General features: G+C 35.6%; 1 protein-coding gene across 4 annotated transcripts in view; it reads right to left on the bottom strand.

Annotated features, from left to right (window-relative positions):
* The window catches only part of ATRNL1 (attractin like 1), a 491,394-nt gene that overhangs the window by 76,712 nt on the left and 393,762 nt on the right, over positions 1 to 20,920 (bottom strand). For 2 of the 4 annotated variants that reach the window (XM_032190853.1, XM_032190854.1), the window contains one exon: positions 18,072 to 19,972. The exons of the other annotated variants lie outside the window; for them this stretch is intronic. In XM_032190853.1, the coding sequence (XP_032046744.1) occupies positions 19,913 to 19,972 (60 nt within the window). In that variant the 3' untranslated portion in view covers positions 18,072 to 19,912. Of the gene's footprint in view, positions 1 to 18,071; positions 19,973 to 20,920 lie in introns of those variants that run through there. 4 annotated transcript variants of the gene reach the window in all.

Raw genomic sequence — 20,920 nt, 5'->3', positions numbered from 1 at the left:
ACAACATTGAGACTCATTCTGCAGCTTGTGCCATATCTGTTTGTGTTCACACACACAACATGGTTACTACAGTGGTGTTCTTCTTAATTGATAATAATTGAAAACAAGATATTTCAATTTAAAAAAGAATCTCTATTATGGAGTATATAATACTCCAGAACCCCTTTAAAATAAATTGTAGCCTCCTGAAGCCAGAGCATTTGAAATAGAGATTTAGAATATAACTATACTGAGTAAAACGGACAAAACTACAAGTAGGTGATTCATTAAATAAGTTTTTTGTTGCTGTTGTTGTTTTTTTAATCCTTCTTCCTTCTTTGTCCCTGTGGAGTATGTTTAGAAAGGTTCAGTTTTAAGTTTTATTGACCTTAAACATCCCTATAAAATAAAAAAAAAAAATAAAAAAATGAAAGGTAAGTAAACACATTTATTAGCCATTTTAAGAAAATCAAAGTTTTGTAGGGTAGTTGTAGATGTGTATGATAAAGACTATCAGTTCTTCAGAGAATAATTCTTTAAGCAATGTTGACAATCTTAACAGTCAGGATTTCAGTGATTGAAATAACCACAGGCTTCAGCAATTTGTGCTTGCATGGCAAATTTTTTCACTTCCAAACAAAAGTGACTTTTCAAAGTCTGGGCCAACAGTTAAGAACTTGTTCACAGACAGAGCATTCCAGCTGCTGCTTTCAGTGACAAAATACAAATTCAATGGAAACAATGGAGATTACACTGGAAAAAAACAAATTGACTTATATTTGAAATGTCTCAGTATCTTATTAAAATATGGACTTGATAGTAATAAACTACCAAGTGGAATTTAGAATTAGAATGCTATTTTAATGAACTTTAAGAAATACATGTAATCTCTTGGTTTTCCTAATATCACACCATATTTAGCTTCTGTGTTTGTTCTTCCTACAAAATGTGTTGCACAAATTATGGAATTAAACTTACTCAGTTTATAAACCATGTTTGTTAACTCATTGAAATTAATTTGGCAATGTAGTGTGGTACCCCATCTATTCTCAGCAGCCATGCCTCCCACCATCCCCCTCCCCAAGTTTATTCATTTCCTAAAGGAAATTGCAAGTTAATAGAAAAAGCAGCACTGTAACTGCCTCACATCCTATAGTTATTAATTAAGCAAAGTCTGGTTCAGTAACTCTGGATACTAAAAATACACAGTTAAACAAAGCCCAGTGTCTCTCAAATGAAGTTTCAACTTCAACAGTCATTCTACAAAACTTATGCATTTAAATCCATAACCTTCAATCAAGGAGTTTCTCACAAAATCTACGAGTAAAAAAATACCAGCTCTTGACCGTTTCTTTTGAAGGACTTCTGTATGAAATGTAACACAGAAACATCAAAATAAGTTATGCTACTGTCATGTAGAAGCTGCTTGCTACATAATTCTCCTCTATTCTTATATGCAGATTATTACCCTACAATTATTAAAACAAGACAGTGCAGGTGAAGGTATCCTTGATAATGTATAATATTTAGTTGATAATATATAATAGTAAAGCTTAAAATGCTCTAATGCAAGAAACTTTTAAACGTTCCTGATATGTGTAGATCTTAAAGGATAATTTATAGTTGCAGTTGGTATTGAATGTTAAGCGAGTAGGTAGCATGCTGTGAAAAATGCACATAAACTCAGGTTATAACAAGTCCATTCCTTTATAGTGAACTTTTTCCAAAAAAAAATTGAACAGGTTATCATTAAAGTGATTTTTGGAGTTGAAGACAATAAAAAGGTTCAACAAAGACTTCAAATATCTTTTAAATTCTTAATGGAATTAAATACATAAAAAACTAAGTGCAAGGTTAAAAGTTGGAAAGAACTGGTTCTATAAATTCAAGATGAAGTAAGATATACTGACGAATTTCATCTGTGAACACGTATGTTGCAGAGAATACTTGAAAGATATCCTACATACAATCACTATGTATCCTACACAGAAACTGAGTGCCTGCTTCCTTCAGACAGCTTAATGGATAGAAGACTGTTAAATGAAAAGCAATGGGAAGGAAAGAAATGCCCCCAGTGCCCAAGATTTTATGACGGGTTAAAGGAAACTGCTTATTATAGATGGATTGGCATTCGTTTCTGATTTGATAGTAAATATTTAGCTTTTCTCTGTGCTTTTTATACTTTAAACAAAATATTTGTCACATGAGTTTTCCGTGTTTGTACAAAGTGAAGCGGTAAGTGATGTTTGCTGTCACCTGTCGTCAGAGGCTGAACTGTGCCTTCTGCGCTTACACCTCAAAAAGGGAGAAGGAGAGCTGCTTACAGAGAAAGGAGAAATTTCCTCACGGGAACAAAAAGGCACAAAATCACCTGCAAGCAAGTTTAATGCAGATGCCAAACAAGCCCCTACACATTTACCCCTGAAGTCATAGAAGCTGCCCAGACGGCACACTACTTTTATTCCAAAATAGCTGCCAGCTTGGGCTCCTGGTCTTCAGTTAGATCTTGGTTGTTTTTTTTGTTTGTTTGTTTGTTTGTTTTGTTTTTATTTAACCCTCAAGCAAGCAGAATCCTGTCTCTAACCTTGTCTCTAGCTATTAGGACCTCTATCTGCCAATTTCTGTAATACCAAAGAGCCTGTGCTTCAGCACTCTGACTCCTGTAGAAGCTGGGTCCACGCTGCCAACCTTACAAGCAGGAACATACACGGGACTGAACCAAGCTTTGCTTTTAAAGCAAGAAAAAAAGAGGAGTAAAAGATCCTTATAGCAAAGCACAGAAGTCACATAATGGCTAGCATCACAATTTGCTTAACTATTAACTTACATAGAAAAAAAAAAATCTGAGCCATTAAATATGAAAGTAAAGTAAAAAGTAGCAGTGTGTTATTAGCAAGTTTTCTCAGAGAGGTTTAAAACCTCTTCCATGAACTTGGTGACACCTAATTTGTGTTTAGGCAAAGCAATGAGGAATGAATGGCTACTTTTCAGATTTTATGTTGCTCATGGTGTAGCAGAAGTTTTAGTTCCCTTTTTTCCTTCCCCTCAGATGAAACAAACAAAAACCCCCCTGCTCCATATCAGCAAATCTTCACAAAATTTCTATGCTTGCATATGGAAGACCACGCGGCAATTGAGGCCTTTTTGGTTGCTTTCTTTTATAGAGCATCTCTTATAATGAGCAAAGAATATAACAAATACCACAGACAGTATGGAAGTAAGGCCATTAGCCTAAATTAATTTCAATTGTTTTGTCCCTTACAGACACATTTGCTTTACTGCACCTGAGCCCCAGTTCTCTTCTCCCCTGCCAAAGCTACTCAGGGCCTGATATCCTTAGGATACTTTTGAAAATCTTTTTAATTAAAGTGCTGAAATTTTAGTACAAAGGCTAAAAGATAGCCCTGTCTGCAATTTGTGCTGTGACACACCATGTGCTGATGGCACTGTACTCTCCTGTAAGAACAACTGTAAATGATTTCATAAAAAAAAAAAAAAAAAAGACACAAAATATTGGTTATAGTGCACAGTATCCTCTACTGCAGTCCCTTTAAAATTCCAGGTGCAACAACTGCTCAGCTCCTGGGTTGGGAATTGATGTTATCTTCTCATCTCTTCACCATAGCACACTGTTGCGCGGGGTTTCCCAGTGCAACTATTAGTGCAGCCATACCCAGAGAGCTGGGTTGCTGAAATCATCATACCCAAGCAACTGAAAACATTGAACTATGTATTCCTTACCTGCATGTCTTCTTGCTTCCAAGGATAATTTATCCCAAATTAACCATTTATGTTAGTTAAATTAGTCAAACAAACTAATTGCTGACAACCTGTATTTAGCTTGAAGATTGCCATTTCTTTTTCAGACTGAAAATGGGTGGTTTTGGGTGAGAAAATGTTTTTGTTTGTTTGTTTTCCAGAAATATCTTAGTTAAATAAAATACATGGCTTTTCTGGAAAATTTTATTTTCCTAGAGAATATGAGATTAACAGGTTGGTGAGTGAAGTTTTATGTAAGCAGTATATATTTCTCCACCTCTCTTGCCTCTGTTTTCTCTGGAAAACTATGCCTGGTTGCAGGAAAAATGACCATTATTTTTGTCCCGGTGATTTTTTATTTTTATTTCTTAGTTCTTCCCTTGATCCATAAATAAATAAAGTTTATCAATGAAGAAAACCAGGACTCTGACTGCCTACCTACTCACAGAAAGGCATAAAGAAATCCATATCCATAGCTGTGCTGTGATCACTCCTTTTTCTGCAATGAGAAACAGGTTCCTAGGTACTGCCGTTTTGGCAGAGCTTGCATAATGCAGGCATTTAAGTTGGAAGAAAAAAAAAATTAAGCACAGCCTGCCATACTAATTTTCAATTATGAGTGAAATAGTAACTGCAAGTTTTTATTGGCCTGGCAAATGCTAGGACAGAAGATGTAGAAACTGAAAGATACCACATTCCATGAGATTGTTGAAATCATACTTTTCCACAATGCCATTTCACTGAAGTTTGGTTATTATGAAGATATTTTAAGAAACCAGGTTTCCCGGTAAATGAGTTTTTAAAAGTTCTCTGAAAAACTCTAAAAGTTTAATTTCTATCTTTCCCATTAAACGTTCAGAATCTTCTTACATGATTAACAGAAGAAATACGTAGCTCTTCCTTCTCTTATAAAAAAAAAAAAAAAAAAATCTTTAAATATTTTTCACACTTTTAACATTTTGAAGGAGGGAAAAAATAAGGCAGACCAAACAGCTAGACCAGATTGATAAGTATAAACTAATAACAATGATGGGAAGTTCTTGTTCTCAGACCATTCTATTTATACTATCTATATACTATTTGTAAGTATATATTGATGTGGGGTATATTTCTGCTTGGACTTCCTAGACCATCAAATAGGAAGGATAAAATTGACACTCAACATCAAAAGCACTTTTATTTTTTATTTTTTTTAAGCTAAACTTTCTGAGACTTGCATAGTTTCTCCCGTGCCCAGAGACTTTAAGAACAAATATCCTAGCTGGGCTACATAATACAACCATTTTTGCCAAGAGAATGTGTTGCAGCTTGGCAGTGGGCAAGCTGTAATCATGAGTCAACAGAAATAAACAAACAATATCCTTTCAATCTGTGTGTAAATCAATGGATTGCTCTGTTTCACTAGAGCAGACCTAAGAAAACAAGCAGATGTAGAAGGCAAAGCCCATATCCACAGGCAGGTAAACCTGCCTCTGGAGGGATAGATGTTCATGATAGATGTTCATGAAGGATATTCAGTAATTGCAACAAAGATCCAGCTAATGACGGTACTCAGAAAGAATGAAGGAAAAAGGATTAGCAGTCTCATAGGAAGAGCACAAGGCAAAATTGCTCTAGGAAAGCTACAAGGTGTGACAGGAAAAGGTCTTGGTAGGAGCTGCTCTCACTGATGAGGACAGATTTATCACAGTACTGGTGAACGAGGAAGAAGCAGGACATTAAGCTACCATGTTTCCTGTAAGAACCAATGTAGTCTGTAGAATAATGCAAACAATAGGTGCCAAGGAGATTAATCCAGCTGAGCAGTCTACTTTTTCAACCAGTAGAAAAAAAAGGGTAAAATCAAAAACACTGATACCTTTAAATTGCTAATTACATCCACAATATGCAGATCCCTCTGAATAATACAGAGTGTACTAAGAGGTATGTTTCCTTTTAGTAATTCTGATAACAATCTACAGATGAAAATCAGTTTTGGAGTGAAAGTGTAACAAATAGCAAGGACAGAGGGGAGGCTCACATCAGGGTCAGGCTATGGACGAGGGCCATACCTCTAAGCTGGTGATTCTTGGATAATTAAAGAATTCAATGCAAGAACAGAAGACAAAGACAGAACAATAAATTAATTCATATTGAACTGAAAAAAATTACTTAAATAGTTGTTGATGCGCTTACATTACTGACTCTTGCCATGTTAAAAGACTAACTAAACAGAGAAAGAGAAGATAGTTTTAAAATGTTGCATTTCTTGCAAGGTCACTTCTAAAAAAAATATGACTATAGCTCAGATGAGATTGAAGTCGTTTTTTGGCTAGTATTTTCACGTTTTCTTATTTAATGACAATGCTCCGACCACTATCTTATAACTCCATCCTTCAGAGAAAATGATGCATCTAAAAATATTAACATAAATTTCACTGTAAGAGGATTAAAAGCAAAGTAGTTCTATCCAAATTAATTTAGCTAAGTACACTAGATAAATAAATCAGCACCCTTCTACTCTCAGAAAGCACTTCAAGCAATTTAAAGTCATTAAAAATACTTTTAGTTCCAACATTTTGGCTCCTAGAACAGTCTTAATGGTTATATGACAGTATGTTCTACTACTGGCTGTATGGCTTTTATTACATGCCCTGATCTATTTGATGATCATGGCAGCTTTTTAGAGAACTACAAAGAAAAGCTGAAATAATGAATTATTTTTCAGACAAGTCTAATAAAAGTGTTAATCAAAAATACCATAAATGTCAGAAGCTCTCATAAATCCTACATTTTATATATTCCTCTCACTAAACATTCAGCCAATGGGAGAACAATCCTAAAAGAGCAAAAAGAGAGCAAGCCAAGAAAGAGAACAAAAGCACTCTGCATACATTTACACATTCTCACCAATTTATTTATCTGATCTCATTTACTGATTTATGAACTGGCATTATTCTCCTATGACTTAATTTCTGACAGCTTATAAACACCTCATATAAAGGAATATGATTATGTCTGATTTCTGGTTAGATTATAATGTATGCCCATGTGACAAGATACAGTCAATTATTTCCTCCTTATGCTACTATTATGAAATATCAGTGAGTTTTAATACACTTCTGGAAGAAGAATCACTCTGCTACTCATTTCCCAGTGACTTTAACGTGACTAATTCTGTGACAACAAATAGAAAATGCTTCAGAGTACAACTTGAAACATATACATCCAATTTATAATCATCCTAATCATCCTTTTTTTTTTTTTTTTTTTTTTTCTTCCCCCTATGACATTCATCAAGACTAAATGTGATTTGACCCTCTTTCCATCAACTTTTAAATCCTTGAAAAAATCATCATTGGTAAGGAGAATAACATGTACATGTAACATTGTACATTTGTTAGCAAGAATTCATTTTGCGTTTTTATACGGTTCCAAGAATATTATGTTGGATGGCGAAATTATAGAGCTGTCATTTATGTCTGTTGGATCCTGTTCTGATGTTAGTATGATGCTATAAAGTTTCAGGAAGTCTTTGTGAGGTTTCCATAGAGCTGTGCAGATTCTTTGTTCCACCTAGAGTGCAAATACCTGCTAATTTGCCTCACTTTCTACCTGAAAGCACTGAGTTAAAAAAAATATAAATAAATACATAAAAACAAAAAAGCCACAGCTTCTATATGCAAAGTGCACAGGGAAAAACATGGAGCTTTATAACAGAAATCAGAGAGAGACTTCCAGATCTCAGTAGCAGTGGTGGAGTAGATAGCCATTTTCAGTCATTATATATTTTGCTCTACCATCAATGCACACACAAGTAGTTCTAGCAATATTCAGAAAAAGTTACCAATTGACATAATCATGCATTTGTTATTCTTTTACAACATATGCGCTTTTTCATTCCTCATGCAAGCACAGACTGCAGACTATATACATACACCTGATTATACATATACATATATATGTGTTTATTTTTCCTCTTTATAAAGATGCTAAACAATTACTTCATACCCAGGTAGGGCCCATTTAAAATTTATGTTTCTTTGTGGCAAAAGGGAAATCTATACAAAAGGCTCCAGAAACTTCTGGAACCAATGGGACTCTTCTGAGAGCGCTGGTTTAATAGGAGAACATCAGCAAAGATACATAGACAGTCCCTGTGATATTGTAACTATGAATGCTTCTGTATAGTCCTCTATTTAATGGCAAAATTGTCACCATGTTTGATGTTTCATCAAAATCCAACCCTGCTTATATTTACAAATGAGCAGATTTCTTAATTTCAACCAACAACTAATTCATTCCCATGCATGTTTCCCACTATTAGTGTAATCATCCAAATAAAGTTTACAGGTAAACTTTGCAAGAATGCAGAAAAATATTAGTAGAAACAATAAAATATTAGTAGAAAAATCAGTAGAGGTTTAATCTTTTAACACACAATGGCAATTTTTAGTTATTTAAAAGAAACATAAATCTACTTTAAAAAAAAAAAAAAGAAACATAACATCAACTTTACTTTTTTTCCACATTTCATTGAAGAACAAGGGTCTGAGAATTCAGCAAGCACTGACATTTGAATATTGCCTTACTTTCCTAAGTCCATGTTCTTTACCCGAATAGTTGCATCCATGCTTTATTAAGATTTGTTTGAGTTAGAGTGACATGATACATGTCATGAGAAATTCATACATGAAGGGGTAATTTCTAGCAAAAAATTGTGCATATTCATTGCAACCTTGAGTATGAATTTTTTCTCAACATTTGTCCACCTGCATGCTTTTCTGAATAAATGTGACTAAAAAGAAAATCAGTCGGGCTTGACAGATCAAAACTTGGGCTCCTGTTAATTGAGAGATGAAATGTTGTGCTTTTGGTGGCCACGATCAGTATTAACAGAGACTTTTCAATTCAAGCTTCACCTCCTGCATCTACTTTTATCACAGTTCTAATGAGATACAGACCTTTCAGGCTTAGATTTCTTTCACTTTATTCCAATTAATCTAATCACTATCTAGACATACACATCTGTTAACACGAGACAAAAAGTTCCTATAGTCATCCGCAGAACAGGCCATGACTGTATCTAAACATAGCATGCTGTCAGAGTGTAAAAATGTCAGAGAAAGATGGTGAATCAGATTTAATGATGGACATGAGTTAGGAAAAGGAGACTGATGAACACTGAAGAGTTACTGAATTCTGCTTGGATTGCCATATACAGCCCATTATTTAAATTTGAATAATACAATACAAATAGAGAAGAGACAAGTTCACACATATTGATTGCGGCACTAGCCCAAAGAACAAAACACACACTTAAGCCCATAAATCATTAGCAAGATGCAATATTGACTGAATTACTAGCTATCAAAATTCAGTTTCCACTTCCTGTGAAACAAACAAATGAAGTGTTTTTTTCTGTCAGTGCCAAACTTGAAGGAGGAGCACACAAAGAACGGCATTACAATATTACTTGTAATTCTATATAAACTTTTCAAAAGAGTGCAGAAAGTTCATACAAATTTCACTGACCTTAGGAGAAAAATAAAAAGGAAGCAATATCACAGGGTTGTTACTATTTATTGTGAATCTTGGGAAATGCAGGACATGAATTAAAAGCTTATCACCATCACTTTGTAGCTTTAAATGTGGATGGACAAATTTTATATATGGAAACAGCATGTAAATCTCAAAGAAAAGGAAAACTGTAGAACAGAAGAACCAAAGGAGAGGGGTCTTGTGTTTGTTTTTAAACCTAAAATGAGTCAGTAGTTTGCTCTGATGCAAGTTTTAGAAGATCTTTTCCTATAGCAGAGAGACTCCACACTCTTAAATCTCAGCTGATTCCGTCAACCTCAAGAAATTTTGGCAAAAAAGCTCTGCTCTGCCTCTTAATTGTTCTGCAACCCTAGTCAAGTAGCTCCACCTCTTTGTGTTTGTTTCCTTGCTTACTTCTGTTCAACTATAAAGGAAACATCTCTGTGTAAGGACTCTTACTAAATGATTGCACAGTGTGTAGCCCAGTGGGAACTTTAATTTCACTGGTGACTAATAGGTGTGTGGATAACCTAAATAAGACATGGAATTAGGCACAAAGATATGGAAAAACAACAAGAGGAAAAAGAGTGATAAATTAATCTGGTTTTAAAAATCAAATAACAGAATTTAGACAGGACTGTCAGTATTGCTGATTAAAAATGCTTTGCTGAAAGCCTTAAATATTATTTGATTATTCTTATAAGCAGGCATGCCAGTTCTTAATGACCACCTCCTTCCAAGATGACACAGCACAACATTAATAGCAAGACATTAGCCACACCAGTGTAAGTCCCAGATGGAGGTCCAGTGGCAGATTTCTGCTGGTAGGTAGAGATCAGCAATATCTGAAATCTGAACTCAATATTAAGAGACTTAGGGGTCAAATCTTTCTTTTTGAGTGAGAAAATAAGCTCTGTTTCAGAAACAGGAAAAATAATTTATTATAGCCCTAAACCTCATTAGAATTTACTCAAACTGACTGCCCTTGGACAATAAAAACTTAACTGTTATTTAGGAAAGTTTTATCTCAAATTCCTATGATTTTCATAAACCTAGATTCTCAGCAAAAACAGAGTTACAGTATTCTGTCTCAGACCTCTTGCAACTTAGTAAATTGATAAGGTCTATTTTTCCAAGCAGCAATGTTTCTATCTCACCCCTTATTTTCACTCTGTCTTTAAATCTGGCAGAGAACAGGCTGCTGTGAAGAGGCTGCCATGAGATCATGCAAAATGCACCAGTGAAGCTTAATGTGGGCAATGACAGAGGCACAGGAAATAACTAATTTCTCATTTTGTGCCTCTTCCTCTCTTTCCTGTCAAAATTCTAATTATAAAAAAAAAAAAAAATTGCATTTTACTGACATTGTGTCAAGTAGTCATAACTGTTACCCAATATAAGTGTTTGACTCTGGCTCCCAAATAATAATGTTAACGAGATAACACAGAACAGAGGGAGTGTGGGCTGCCAAGCCTGTGAAGCAAGCTACAGCACAATTTTTAATGCAAATGATTTCCTCCTGGACATAACCACATTTGATTTGAAGATTTCTTAGCAGCTTCATTTTCAGGCCATATTATCCAAGATGCTGCTTATGTCATCAACGTTTTCCTAAAACTCTGTCTCATGACAGAAATACGCAGAGAGACACAAATGGATAAAATATTGAGGATCATTGAGGCCAGCGCCAATTTGAATAAGACCTCTGAAAGTAATTTCACAGTGTGAAAAAAAAAAAAAGAAAAATGGTGGAAATTATACCCATATGGGCAGGCCACTTGCTATGTTCTTTTAATACTGTGATTCAGACTCCAAAATTTCAACCATAATTTTCAACCAACATTATTCACCCATCTCAAACAGCAGTGCTTATGTTATTTGTCTTGGGAAGTTATTCTACCATATTGCACCATCATATCCACATGTGCCTTTCACCTTCAAGAAAGTGATTTACACTTTTAACATCACTGGATCTAAACCCAGCTTCATCTTCTGTTCTTTCACTGGGGAAAGAAAGGAGAATTTACTGAACAAAACTAAGATCTCATCAGACCTCATTTTCTAAACAAACAAACAAACAAACAAAACAACACTAAGAACTGTAGCAACTGCACACTCAGCTGGACTCGGTAATTCTGTCTCTAACAGTGCATTGACTCCTAGAATTTTGTACAGGCATCAGGGAGTAGATTAAGGGACACAGTCCTGGTGGCCAAGCAAAAAAGAAAATAGAATCAGCTACTTGCCATCCTTTTCAGTTGGTCTATATGTGCAGGGTCAAAAGAACAAATTACAAGTTGCACAGTATTTGCATTTCTTAATGCAAATTAAGAAAGTTGCTAGAGGCAACTGGAACATTGTAATGAAGACAACCTAAAGAAAACATAATAAAAAAACGTTTTTGTTTGTATTTTTAACACTGCAGTTAACCCCAGAGACACACAACACATGACTATTCAGAAAACACTTTTTTAACGACCTTTTCATCTTCAAAGAGATGTACTATATGTCAAGCAATCTATACATAAGTACCTAGGTTCTCCCTACTGTTTTTTTTTCTTTCCAATTAGATTAATATATTAATAAATACATCCTAATATGTTCTAAATCATCTTCTTCATTTTGGTATCTGCTCCATTTCTATGTTCAGTAACCACGAGAAATTTGTGACTGCCCTCCCCAGGTATCCTTCTACCAAACTTTTCATTATGTAGGCAGGAGCCACACCTCTGCAGTTAAGGTAGAATTCAGCATTAAAAGCAGAACTTACATCTATTTTTTCCTTTCCCCAGCCCACCCTTTTATTTTTTAATTTTTTAAATTTTTTTAATTTTTTTTTTAATACATGAATAACAAATCAAATAATTACATGACTTATATTACAGTGCTAACTTAGATCACGGTACTTTTTCTTGTGGTATAGGTGAAGTTTCACTGCATTGTTTAGATAGAAATCTGAAGATTAGTCTATGAATTAAAATAAGTTACAGTTGGGTCCTTTAAAACACACACAAAACAAAACAAAACAACCACAAAAATAATCAGAGAATCTAAGCTAAATAAAATAAATCCCTCAAAAAAAAAAAAAAATCTGAAAAAAAATCTGTTTAATTTAAACTAATTTTGCACTTATTTCATTTATGAATAGTTTTGTCTTTGAAAATAACTATGATTTCCACACACATGCTTTTACAGCTCATTTTTTTCTTCTTTGTTGCCAATTAATAATGTTCTGCTTTAGAATTTCCATGAGGAACCACTCTGAACAAAGTACTTGTCGTCTCTCACTGTTCTCCCTGGAAAGGAAACAAGATGCTGCCTACAAGTGGCCACTCAGAGAAAGACTACCATCTTGTACAGTTCTCAGTGACGTTTTTTGTCCATCTCCTTGAAGCACAGAAAACCACTGGCTAAGGGCAATGCAAGAAAAAATTGGAAGTGATAGCCTTTCTAAAGGAGGGCAATTCCTCATAAGCTTTTCAGACAAGCAAGATTTTTGCATTTTAGCCTTTCCTGACATATTTCTGACTCCTCTGTTTAGGACCCACATGACTGCTGAACACAGGAATCGTTCCCGATTTGCCTATGAGGAACTTGACAATAGAAGGAATTAAAACACAGGATCATGCTGGTGAACATGAGGATAGCATATTGGAAATACACTGGAAGGCACTAAGGAAATAAATCACTATTTTACAGGTGGATATAATTTTTGTTTTCCAGTAAGAATGTAATACACAAAATAAAAAAAAATAATAATAAAAGAAAAACATCTTCCTTTGACTGAAGTTATTAACAATAATTCTCTATCAGCTTTTATTTTTAGCAAAGATGACCTCAGAGAACCTTAATCTTTTCTCTAAAACTCTATACTGCAAGCCAAGACAATTGAACCCTTTTAGTAGGAACGCTGGGTGCTCTGAGAAGAACTCTCAAGTACTATTATCTCTGATACCATCAAACACACTATAATTTGTGCTGTGTATAGCAGTTTTGAAATGTGTCATGGAGATGGAGTGATTCATACTTTTTATTTTTCTTGACAATAGATGTTAATATTTTCTGGTATTTAGAGTGTCAGCTTTTTGACAACTTGCATTACATTTTGGGTTTGGCTTTTTGTTGTTGTTGTTGTTATCTGAAAACTAAATTGTATGACTTGGTACAAAATGAAGCCTATCACTTGACTACCACTTCTATCCCCTCTTTTCTTCCTATGGATACTTTTACAAAATAAATAACTTATGAGGAGGCAATGAAGTCTGGGGGGTGGGGAGAGGGGGCGAAATGAAAGTGGGGAAAAGTTAGGACCATAAAAACATTTAGATGCCAATATGAACAAAGAACTTTGAAAATGATGTTCTCCGGAAAACGTGAATTTGTGGTCATTAAAAACACTTCACTTCTTGTTTTCAGAGATTCACATCTATGAAAATTTCACCATGCAAGTACTATATACTTGTGAGTTAAAATATAAAATAACATCTTCCTTTGGCATTGCACTTCAGAATATTCCAAAACTAATGTTGAAACTGTCAGAGCAATATCTGAAAGTTTGGTTGAAACTTCAATGGAGATAATGGGACAGAATTTCTGTGGATGTAGAATATTCCCCAGAATTGCATATCTAACTTCAGAGTGCCCCTGAAGGCCTCATGCTAAGTTTCCAGATAGCACTGGGTACTAAAATAAATAAATGGATCACAAGATTCAAGTCATAGTTCTGCTCCTTTAAAAATGGTATTTTACCCTTCTTGCTTGAAAGCAGATGTATGAAATAACAGGTGTTAGGCTCTAAAGCATATGTGTTTTTGAAGCATTATCGAAAAGCAACAGAAGACAAAAGTTCATACAAAGGAGGAAGTATCAAAATGTGACATTTCTAACAATGAGGAGGTAGCATGGCCTGTTATGAAGCACAACACATAGAGACAGAATTACAGACTTATCTTCAGAACTGCAGCATGGTCTCACTGCACAAAGAAATGAGTTCAAAGCTGCCTCAGACACACTACGGGCATGTTGGACAACAGAACAAAGGGACAACAAAACTGGCAGAACTGCTGTGTTTGGTGCCAGTGTCAAGATCATTATACAGTTCATACTTTCCCTGCAGCAAGGACCTAGGAGCAAGTTGCCTCTCAGAGGTTCTCAAACTGTTACCATGATGAAAGAAAACCATTCTTCAGCACCCAAAGGAAAATTATTCTTTGCAGATTCTTTTTACTCACTCTCTCCTTTCTCCCACATCATGTAGCAATAGTAGCTAGCAAAAACATAATGGCTCCAACTATCAGAAGCAGGAATGATGAACATTTATCAATAAAAGTCCAGATATGACCATATTTGCAGTAACAGACTTTCATAATAAAGTAATATAGGAGAAGGTGAAAAAAAGGATTCAGCATTCTCAGTAAGAAAAAGAGATATAAGATTAAAGAATGCTTATTACAAACAAAATTATCATCTGATAACTTTTCTGATATTTCCTATCTAATAACGAATGCTACAAAAGTGAAAATAAGGAGACAATGTGTAAGAGAGCACTGTCTGGAAGAAGAATATCTTTAGACAAGGTCAAAATCACTGGATAAAACAAATGGAAAGGCCTATAATATACCAGGCTTCATACTTCTTGTACTGTAGGGCAGTTTGTCTCTGAAGCATAAGATTCCCATAAAGACAATAGTGCATTGAGCATTGAAGAGCTTTTCCGGTCCAGTTGTGTGTGCACAACCACAAAAAAAAAGAAAAAAAAAAAAAAAAAAAAAAGAAAAACAAACAAAAAAAAACAAATTAGTAAAATCTGGGAGATGGTGACTACTTCATGGTTCCAGGCATGAAAAGGAAGGCACAAAAAGCTCTTTGCACCGTTTCTGAATTTGTAGAAAACAACTATAAATGTATTTACTTAAAGTGTCCTTGTAGCTAGAAGACACAGGGGTGTCCATAAGTACAACAGCTTGATGACAGCCTATCTGAGGTTAGCGGGCTCTGTAGTACCTGAAGATTTTATTAACCACCTCCAGTAATGAACAATCTGAGGAATAATATACTGTAGCTGAAAGGACTATAATAGTACAGAACAAGCCATTCATAACAAAACATAAGACATCAAAATTAATTCTGTAGTTTAGCCAATTTACAAATAAATAGATAAATAAATAAAATCCCTAGAATTGCCAAAGGGAGTTGTTCTGGCTAACATATGTAGGGTCTGATGTTACAGTGGGTTTGTAATCCAGCACTGAAAATGATGCTGTAACAGGCTTCGTTCACTGGGGAGTTCTACACAGGGAAAATCTTGTCAATAAACACGTTGTTGGGGCACAGGTGTGGTGAAGGCAGCTTGAGGGAGGGGAAAAGGAGAATGAAGAAGAGAGTTGAGCATTTTAGAGGGTCTCAAAGCCCTCTGAAATCAATGGGGAAAATTAAGTACCTACAAAGGCTGCAGAGGATGGTCCACTGCACCTAATTTAGACATCTTTCTTTCTCTAGTGACTAAGGAGTAACAGCAGGAAACAAGCTTCATGTATATAACTGAAGCCTAGGAGACAGCCTTTTTTGAGCAGTGTTACCACTATTGTAGGCTTGGCTCTCAGCTGTCACCTTACAAGAAGCATGTCCCACACACCAGACCTGTGAACATTCTCCACCAAACTGCCAGGCTATGGAATGGAAACAAATGGGAATGTCAAGGGTCCAAAAGGAGTGCAGGCGAGATTCATCCCAATTCAGCTAAAGCTAGGAATTTGCACCACGGAAAGGTTGAACCTGGCGCCTAGGGGTTTAGTGGGTGATATTGGTAGTAAGGTATGGCTGGACCAGATTATCTTGAAGGTCTCTTCCAACCTTAATGATTCTATGCTCCAGGGACCATTTGGATAGGTTACACCACCACTGGCAACTACCGTGGCCCAGTGAAAGGAATATACAATACTTGTATATAGGTTATATCATAACATGGTAATTATGTCCCTCTCCTGACACTTAGGGTTTAAACCTTCTGGGCCAAAAAGGATTTAGAAATTAACTCTCTCTGTATAAACATTTTAACTAATTAAAAAACACAGTAACATCATTCCTCCTGAAGCTGCCCATAGTTCTGACCTATGAAGCTAATAGTTGTGAAATTTTTTCTGTTAGTCTCCTGCCTGCAGGAAAGTGCCCATCTGCCTCAACAGGCATCTCTGAGACTGTGCAGATGCAGGATTACCTATGACAAACTGAACTACAGCATGCATCATACACATTCTCTGATGCTAGCAGCATGAGGTAGAGTTACTTTACACTCCATTAATATTTTTCTCTTAGCATCACTTCTGTGGCTAAAGTTTAATCTGTTTTCTACAACCACTACTATTTGTAGTATTATGGTACCCATATCTGTCTCATTCTGCATAAAAAAGGACAAAACCCCTTATTCAATATTTCTTGCTTCACGTTCAGCTGCTTGCTCTTGAGGCAGCTCTTCTTTTAGAAAGATCAGCAGTTTTGATCAAAGACTTCCACTAATGGAAAATCTATCATATTCCCTGAATGATGCATTCCAATAATAAAATACTTTGGCTTTTTAAAATGTGCATCATCTTTCCTGATCAAACTCTGACTTTCAGCCTCAGGATCTTGTTATGTTTTGTCTCCATGATAAATGAATCCCCAAAATCAAGCACCTAATCTGTGTGCAGTATATATGTCACCCTCTATGCTCTTCTTTGACAAAGAAAACAGAAGTTAAAAGAAAGCCCCCATGTGGATTTGTCTCACTGATTCTAAACAAAACTAAAGTTTGTCTTGCCTCATATAAAAAAATTGAATTCTTTCACCTCCAAATCCATGGCAGAAGAGTTTTCAGTCAGGCACAGAGGTTCATATTCAAAGGCAAAGGAAGAATCCTTACCCCACCCACAAAAAAAATAAAAAAAAAAATAGAAGAGGACTGTACTGAAGTTGTTTCCCATGTCCTTTCTACATTAAGATGTACCGAGAGATGACTGAAGTAAAGAACTTCTAAGCACATGAGCCAAGTTTTACACAGTTTTAAAACTAGGAATTACCCCTCTAGCGTCTTTATATTTGGAATACATATTCATAGTGTTTTTAATTAAGCAGTTAGCATATTAGGTATGGTGAATTTCTCTCAAAGTTAGAGGAAGCCATACGAGTGACCAAGGAGATGAATATAAACAGCATTTTTCCACCTGACAAACAATGAAAATTTACCAACACAGCAGTGCTACTGATGGTTAACATGAGGGGGAGAAAATCGGTTAAGAGGAATTCCTGGAAAACAAAAAAAGCAAACATATTGTGGCCTAATCTTGACTGTTGTTCATGTTTTAGAAGCAGCAACAGACTTTTGATAGGGTATGGCAGCTCTAGCACCAACACCAAGCCCTAAGATGGACTGAAAACATACCCAACAAGTGGGTTGCTTTATACCTTTTGCAGAGTATCAAGAACAGACACACAGAAACATGGCTCTGTAACAACAGACACTGCCCTGCTAACCCAGAAAGAGATTTAGCCACATCTTTACAGAGATGCACAATCACACAGGAATATTATCCGACATGGGAGAAACATGTAAAATTGGCAATGATGATCAGTTTTAATGGTGGCAAAGGGAGAGTGTGAAAATTAAGTCAAATTGTTATTCCAAGTTAACCCATGGCTGACTTGACCCGTTTTGGGGTGTGACTACTGTAGAAATCTATTACTTTTGTGAAGCCAATCATGTCTCTTGGATTTTTGTCTCCTTTTAGAACAATACCCTAAGCCTCTTCGTCACAAACACTATTCAATATCAAATATTGATAAAGGGTTCCTTTATTAGGGAAATAACAAAACAGCATCAGTACATCAAAGTTCAGTAGTAAACAACAGAGTTTAACTGTCCAGTGTCTAGTTATCTGGTTTTATTCATAACTTTATGTATATACAGATTCCAATAGGCTCGATGCAAGCAATATTAATAACTTGCACTCAAACATGCATATGCATCTCAGTATGAACTATTTTATATTAATCAGCCCAGTACAGAAACCCTGCAGTAAACAAAACTTCCAATTGTCATGAACAATATTTATGACCTGTTAAGGTCAGAGAAGAGAGCAGAAGATAGACAGGTAGATGCCAGAAGAGAATACAAGCAAGCAAAATCACTGATTGAAGAAAGGTTAACGTCTCCCCGTTCTTCAGGACAAAAGCTAAGGTTTAAGAGACAGTATCTGTACTACTATTTAGAAAAGTCTATGTCTCAATTGAAAACACTTTCTAGAACTGCTTGTAAAGCTAGACATGCATTGGCTGCGCATGAAGATGTAGCTGTTAAAGAAAAACTTTCTCAACAAGTTGCAGAGAACATTTGGAAGAAGTAGACAATACGTCCACCTCTGATAAGGACAGACTTACCTATGCTACCTTGCTGGAGGATGTTTTTTTTTTTTGTATTGTTATAATAGTTGCTACTAGTCAAGTCTGTCCCTCAGCAGAGATACCATAGATGCCTAAATTCTGCATACCTACTATGCAAGCCAGTGGGCACAAAAGATACTATAGCATGTGAGCTGATGTGCAAACAGAAGAATTATAGAATTTTTCCTACTTCTAAGCCAGTGAAAGTCTTTAAGCCTCTTTCTGTAGGGACTGATGCAGGGAGAGACAAAGCCCTTTAAACTTTGGTATGGCATTTCTCTTTCGTAGTCTCTGGGTTTTGGTTATTTTGTCTGTTTGATTTTGACACAATCTAAATTAAGGAAAAATCCTTTAGTTAGCTTCAGGTATCATGTCAGTTATCAGGTCATGTCAGTATATAAACATGCTTTGATGGTCACCTTAGCAAATACTATTATATAAAATCTGTGGTCCAAATCATATTCTAAAAATCTAAACAAAAACTGTCCAGCAGACCTGCATTTTATAATAAAGTGAAAATAAGGACACTTCAAAAAGTGAAATAGTCAAATGTATAATCAAATTTCAAGTATATTGAATATTTAGTAAGGAAACTTACAAAGTCACTAGATGTCTCCATATCGACTTAACATAGTTCAATATGTTAGAGTACGAAATCTGTTTGAATGCCCAGGTAGTCAAGGCTGACCACATTGTGAATGTCAGTTCATTGACTCACTGAACTCTTGACATTTTAAACTTGGGTAAGTCACTAAAGAAAAACAAGAGTATTATCTAACTACCTGTTCAGCTGCAGATACAAGCACAGTATGATATTCTGATGAACCAAGTGTAGTGTGCATTTTCTGCATATTAGCTCCACGTGATGCTCATCAATCGCAGAATGCCAGTTTTAATGCAGAACCTATGCAATTAAAATTTGTTAGTGTAGTTTGCAACTAGAAAGCAGAAAAAAGATAAAAATGTGACCCTTTTGGGGAGCTATAGGAGAACAGGAAGGGGTGCAAGGATGTGACATTCCACAGTAATGAGGCAGGCTGGCTGCTTGCCAATGTCAGCCACTGTAAGTGCACCCTGCAAGAATTCAGCTGCAAATCTTTGTTTCCTTTATCTTTCATATTTCTGCAAATATCAAGGCAAAGACTTTGTCTTTCAGCTGGAGTTCTTTCATCCAAGAATGTTCTTCATCCAAGGCCAAAGGTTCACCATATCCTAAAAGGCCTTTGGATCTGCATGTTCAGTCATCTTCATCCAAATGTATTTCTTTGGGAGCACTATTCGGTCCTTGTGGTCGATCCTAAAAGAACACCGATAAAAACTATCTTCATTCCTTCAAATACAACCTTCAATGACTTTATCTTTAGGACCCCTGCATTATGTCAAAGGTGTAAAATGGTAAATGATTTAAGAGAGGTTTCAATTAAAACCACAGCACATTTAACCACTTCTACAGTTTTGAGGCTTGGTCTTTTATTTTAGATAAGGCTTCCAAGACAAAACAGGTTTTCTGGAAGGCCATACAAACAAATACAATCTTTTCACTGCATTGACCACACAGTTTAAAATAATAATAATAATAATAATAATAATAATAATAATAATAATAATAGCTAGTGGTTTTTTAAAGTGCTAAAAATTATGTAAGACCCTATGCATATACTACAGTACTATAAAATATCTTGAATATAAAACTCAAGAATATGAGAAGATTCCTGTATCCAGTCAAATTGCCTTACTGGACAAGGTACAGCTAGAGTTTCCTCTGTGAGGAAGTAAGACATATATAGTGCCCAGGAATGTTATAGAACAATTTATAAGAAGTAAAAACCACACAACTGCAGTTTGTGATTACCTAAAAAAGCACAAGTTAATCTTGGTTTTGATACCAATCCTACTCTCCCTTCTGTTCATCAGTATTCTACATCTAGTTTGCTTAAATATTCCTTCATCTGATATTTCTTTAAATAAAGTCTTGCAAACATTTCTCTGCTCATTTCACAGAATCACAGAATCACAGAATTTCTAGGTTGGAAGAGACCTCAAGATCATCGAGTCCAACCTCTGACCTAACACTACCAGTCCCCACTAAACCATATCCCTAAGCTCTACATCTAAACATCTTTTAAAGACTTCCAGGGATGGTGACTCTTCCCTGGGCAGCCTGTTCCAATGTCTAACAACCCTTTCGGTAAAGAAGTTCTTCCTAAGATCCAACCTAACGCACACCAATCTTCCCTGAGCTATA

This window comes from Aythya fuligula, chromosome 7, assembly GCF_009819795.1.
Source record: "Aythya fuligula isolate bAytFul2 chromosome 7, bAytFul2.pri, whole genome shotgun sequence".
NCBI lineage: Eukaryota > Metazoa > Chordata > Aves > Anseriformes > Anatidae > Aythya > Aythya fuligula.
Note: the sequence above shows the minus strand (reverse complement) of the source record. Positions and strands in the feature narration are given on the sequence as shown.